The sequence below is a fragment of the Hevea brasiliensis genome, chromosome 8, assembly GCF_030052815.1.
Source record: "Hevea brasiliensis isolate MT/VB/25A 57/8 chromosome 8, ASM3005281v1, whole genome shotgun sequence".
Lineage (NCBI taxonomy): Eukaryota > Viridiplantae > Streptophyta > Magnoliopsida > Malpighiales > Euphorbiaceae > Hevea > Hevea brasiliensis.
Genome location: NC_079500.1, coordinates 95064071 through 95069623, shown reverse-complemented (window position 1 = coordinate 95069623; position 5553 = coordinate 95064071). Strand labels below are relative to the sequence as shown.

The window sequence follows — 5553 nt, the reverse complement described above, 5'->3', positions numbered from 1 at the left end:
GACACTGCTGCCGTTTATGAAAGAGCAAATTAATAGAAGGAGAATGACTAAAAGCTATCTGTATCATCTGATTTACTCTTGACACTGACCAACTTTGTGATAAACAATGTACACCCCCCTCTTCTGCCACATTAGCAAAATGAACCCCAACAAAATTTTTATTAATCAACGGTTACAAAAAATTCGTTACACATATATCGACTTCAATATATATATATATATATATATATATATATATATATATATATATATATATATATATATATATATATATAATAGGACGATACATTTTTCTTGAAAATCTTATGTCACCTTCATAAATATTTTCTTTTATATTAATTATTATTTAATTTTTTATTTTTTTAAATTATCATTATTATTTATAATACTATCTAAGTATTTATGATCTAAATTATTATTTTTTTAAAAATTTAATTATTAAAAATTAAGATTTTTTATAATTAAATATAATTTTAAAAATTATTTATATTATTTTATAAATACTAATTATTATTTAATTTTTTTTATTTCACACTTAATTATTATTATTATTATTATTATTATTTACCATACTACTTTAAAATGCACAAAATGCAAAAACTATATAAGCATTATATCCGCAAGCAAGTGGTAAGCAACTTACAGCAGACTCCATGGATTTTACACATGCATTGAAAGACACAACACAAAAAGAACTAAAAGATCCAAAATGTTAAGAGTTGGGAGACACTGCTGCCGTTTATGAAAGAGCAAATTAATAGAAGGAGAATGACTGAAAGCTATCTGTATCATCTGATTTGCGCTCGACGCTGTCCAACTTTGTGATAAACATTGAATCTAGTCTTTTGTATGGATTTCTCTTGCGAAGTCTTTCAAAGTATGAATCCATCAATCCATTTTTCCTAGCAATATCAGAGCGGACCCAACCTGAATGGTTTCCCGGTGCACCAGTGACTATTACAGCAGTTTTCTCATTAGCCAAATTAGCCAGTGCCACCATTGCCTCAGGCTCAGTAGCTGATGAGGCATCCACCAAGAAAATGTGACTAAAATGTCCAGCAGCAATGCCTTCATTACATAGTCGGAAGCTACTCACATAAGTTGACAATATTACTCTATATTTCCGGAGTTCCTGAAGACGAGGACAAGAAAAACATTCACCTTCATAAATACATGAAGGAAGGATATCAGTAGGCACCCCATCTATCTCTCGAAATGCAGCATTAGCTCGAAACATTTCCGATTCAGGAATGTGCTTCTTCAAGCTTCTTGTCAGCAAATCACATGTGCTGTTAATAGGTGCACATAAAAGAACTCGGTGCTTTTGAGAGCTTCTATAAATTTCAAGCACTGCTTCTTGGATAACCAATCCAGTGTTTGATAGTTGTTTACATTCATACCTTTTTGGTTTAGTTACACAGAGTGGGCCCTCAATGAGATAAGGTGGTGGCCCCTGAAAGGTTAGGATCTGACAAACCGCGGATGTTTGATCTGCATCAAGTTCATAACTAAAATAGGCAGTTGATGATGCAGAGTGTCTCTTTCTGAAGTCACAATCAGGGAAAATGTAACTTTTAAATAAAGGATCTGAAGCGGCTTCAACTGCTTGATGAGCCCTTTTTAAACAAACTCTGTTAAATCAGAAGCTAACATCATATCTGCGAGATAGATGATGCTGAGCATAAAAATCTTCACCGAATTCAACTAGCACAGTTGTGCTCCTCACCACTCGATAGATAACACCCTGGTTTGCATTTGAAAACAATAAAAATTGTGGATAAAATGGAAATATGAGATACATACATGAGCTGAATAAATATTTTTGTCCACAGAATGCACCAAATAAAAAGTTCTGGATGCTAACCTGAAATGGCTCAGTTTTATTTCCTGAAGGTCTTGCAAAGATAAAGTCCCTTGATAAAAGAAATGGCCGCTTCTCACGACACGAGTCAATCTCAAATGTCACAAAGGTTTTATTATTCTTCTCATGATTCTCTGTGAAGTATGACAGTTTAAAGATTGATGCTTGTTGCAACTTTAATGTGATATTCTCCAATTTGAATTCACTCCATTTCTGATTCATACAAAAACATTAACCAACCCCAATGAAAAAGGGTGAATTTACAAGACACTGAGGCAAAAATTTATAGAACCAAGAATGTGCGTTTCACATATCAAACAGCAAAAATAATATTGTAAATTGCAAAAAATTGCAGACCAGAGGCAGGAGCATGAACTAAATACAACAGCCATTGTTTTTCTGTTCATCACCGTAGGAGTAAAGTTATGGCTTCTTTTCTCATCCCCAAAGTCAAAGATGTTTTTCTATCAAGCCTCCTAGTTACATTTGATTGTAAAAATGATACATTTAATTTTTGACACATTAGGGACAATACAATTGAATGGCTATGCTGTCATTAATAGCATATGGATTAATAAGTTCAATAGCAAGAATGAAGCAGCACAAGATATTGAGCTACAGGAGCTATTGTTGGTAGGAGTCATTCCTAGTCTTTGCCAGATGCTTTCTTATCTTTTTTCATTTATCCTTTTCTTCTCTTTATCAAATAATTTTTCAATCTTATGTAGATTGTGCAATCAAGTTGAGTTATTTCAAACCATTCATAATATAGCAATTCCATTTCATGATACATGTAAACATGACGGGCAAGTTATCTCACATTTTGGATATTGAACCAATTTACTAGCATTTTGAAGAGAAAAATCCACCCAATAAAACAAAGTATGACAAATTATCAAATTATCATAAAAATTCCAAGTTATGCTTGAATCATCTTATTGCTAGAATCTATTTAGCCGTCTCTAAATAAACCTGCTGCCATTTTCTATGCAATTTCAGCCATATATTATTCTGAATAATCATCTTTTCATGTATTAATAAAAAAAATATAGAATTTAAAATAATCAAAATTTCATAGGTAGCTTTTTAGAATGGATATGTTTTGAGGCACACTGATGTGTTTTCTTATTCAACTAGATTATTAATGAAAATGAAACCACTCAAGATTTGATTGATGTAGTCAATACCTCAATATAGAAGTCTTCAGCATAAAGAAGAGCAGCAAAATAATCCTTATATGTTGACATAGACAATGGTTTTTTCAGAACTCCAGGCACCTTGTCGTTCTTGATCAAATCTTTTATATCCTTGGGAATCATATAAATAGGTGATGTACCCTTTTGAACTAATACATAGTTGGCTTTTGTCTGTCGACTAGTGACACTTGAGGAAGCTGGAGCCAGTGTTGGCTTAAAAGATGGAAGGGGCTCAGAGGGTGATGGAGATGGTTCAGAATAGGATTTTTGGAATTCAGGAATAGGTGGCTTTTGACTGCTTTTGATGACATATGCAGAAGCTGGAGTTAGAGTTGGCTTAAAAGTCGGTGGTGGCTTGGATGATGATGCAGAAGGGCCCAAGGAAGAAGGAGATGCTTTAGGATTAGTTTTGGAAGAAGATGCTGTAGTTACAGAGAATAATGGAGATGGCTTAGAAGAAGTTGAAGGTGCTTGAGGGGATGGTTTTAATGAAGAAGTTGGAGCTGTAAGAGAGACTGGGGATGGTTTTAATGAAGGTTGGGCTTGGTTCGAAGATAGTGGGAGTTTAGGTGCCTGGGGGGATGATTTTGATGAAATTGGAGGTGCAGGAGAGAGAAGAGATGGTTTAGAAGAAGTTATATCCCTTGTTAGCGATTGAGGTTGGTAAGAAGAAGATGCTGGGGGTTTAGGTCTTGATGGAGTTGGACTTGAAGAATATGCGGCTTCTTTGGATGGAGATTGTGTCAGCCAAGAGGAAGATGCTTCTGGAATATAGGAAAGTATAGGTACATAATTTCTGTAACTCTTTGAACTACCAGATACATCATATATTCTTTCCACTGAGTTAACATATGTGGATCCATTTTTTGCTGAATTACTTGACCTTGAACCAAATATTGCCCTGAAATTAAAAGGAACAATACTTCTTGACACCCTTGGTTCCCATGAAGTGTTTACATAATATGTTTCATCATCATTTTCATCTCTACGATCTTCAACACAACAAAGAACACACCGCAAGATTTCAAGAAACAGAGACATGTAGGCTTTCTGCAACCAAAACATTCACAGATAAATAATTCCTGTGAAAATATAAAGTATATAACCACAATATTGATTTGCCCCAATTTTTTGCATAGAATCATACAGCTCAACTCCACCATGAAAAATAATTCAGTCAAATTCCCTATAATCGCACTGCAAATGGGGGAAATTGTTCCATCCCATTTGGTACGAAAATTCCTAAACATGATAGAAAGATTATCAGGCATGGAGAGGCAACTTCAGTGTGGTTATCACCAGAATTCAATTAATCCTTCTTACTGAAATTAAGGATCACTTTCTATGACTTTCTTCCTAGAAGATTTTTTTCTCAGGAATAAATCAAAAACTGGGAAATTTTTTAGCAGAACAAATAAAAACTTGGTAAGTTGGTTTTGTAAGTTCACTTTATCAGCTGCAGCATTCATTAATCAGGTCTAGACTGAAGCACATACAAGCATTTACACCAGTTCTAGTGAAGATGAGGAAGCCCTATCCCAGGGTACAGTTGCTGGATTTCAAGAATTTTTGAAAAACAAAAAGATAATATGAAGGGAAAAAAAAATTCTTGAATCTTGATATGCAAAGTTCTATTTTAAAATGATTTGATGACTACCCAAAAAGAAACTCATCAGATTATAATGATTTTGTTTCTGGGTTATATTAAAAAAAATACTCCATATATGATCTATATTGACTTCTGAATTACTTTCCTAATTTTTCCTTCCCAATAGAAAAATTACATGCAAATGAATCAGATCAACTAGAAAAAATTAAAATTATATGGATAAAAAGAAATAATACAAAATGAGATCAAAGAAGAAAGGAATCGACTTACTTGAGACTCCCCAAATTGTGAGAAATGAAAGAGAGCAGCAAGGACTGAAGTCACTGAAATGAAAAGAACAGCTCACCTGTTAAATGTTGAAAAGTTTTGTTATTAATTTTGAATAATTTCTTATGCATTTCTTAGTTGTCAAGTTTTTTATTTTTCTTTTCACCAACTTTATTAGAAAAAAAAAAATCAAAGTTTTATGTTAAATCACAATAATAATTTTTTTCTTAATTTTATGTAATTGAGTTTGAAAGAATATAAAATTTAAATTAATTAATTATTTTATTAATTAAATAAAACATTAAAGACTATTTCGTTAAAATACTCTTAGGGCTTTTATTGTGTTTATCAGTCACTTTTCATCATTGCAGCTGCAAATTTAATGCCACCGCCAATCAGACTACGGGAATGAGTTTAAACTTTCAACGACACTCGGTGAATATGTATTATTTTTATAATTATATAAAATTTATTTTTTATATTATAAAAAAAATTATTTTTGTATGAGAGAGTTTTAATATTTTCAACGTACTTAATAATTAGCCTCAACAGCCTTCCTAGTATAATGTACACCCACCCCTATATTGCCATGTCAGCAAAAAGAGCCCAATGGAAGACAA

General features: G+C 32.7%; 1 protein-coding gene across 2 annotated transcripts; it reads right to left on the bottom strand.

The window, feature by feature from the left end:
* Window positions 1-592: 592 nt before the first annotated feature.
* On the bottom strand, window positions 593-5091 carry LOC110663960 (uncharacterized). Of its 2 annotated transcripts, XM_058151686.1 has the most exons (4): window positions 4937-5091; window positions 3049-4107; window positions 1865-2074; window positions 593-1744 (listed from the first exon to the last, which is right to left on the bottom strand). In XM_058151686.1, the coding sequence occupies exons 2-4, from the start codon at window positions 4096-4098 to the stop codon at window positions 1640-1642; spliced, it is 1365 nt and encodes a 454-aa protein (XP_058007669.1). In that variant the 5' UTR covers window positions 4099-4107; window positions 4937-5091; the 3' UTR covers window positions 593-1639. The 2 variants fall into 2 exon arrangements, with proteins under 2 accessions (XP_058007669.1, XP_058007668.1); XM_058151685.1 differs by lacking the exon at window positions 4937-5091 and having other exon boundaries at window positions 3049-4911.
* Window positions 5092-5553: the final 462 nt, after the last annotated feature.

Bases quoted from the DNA above. Each gene is read 5' to 3' on its own strand.
- LOC110663960 (XM_058151685.1), bottom strand. From the start codon at position 4,122: ATGTTTTGGTTGCAGAAAGCCTACATGTCTCTGTTTCTTGAAATCTTG. The intron at 2,075-3,048 runs GTATTGACTACA...TGTATGAATCAG, and splicing joins CTGAAGACTTCTATATTGAG to AAATGGAGTGAATTCAAATT. The intron at 1,745-1,864 runs GTTAGCATCCAG...AATGCAAACCAG, and splicing joins ATAAAACTGAGCCATTTCAG to GGTGTTATCTATCGAGTGGT.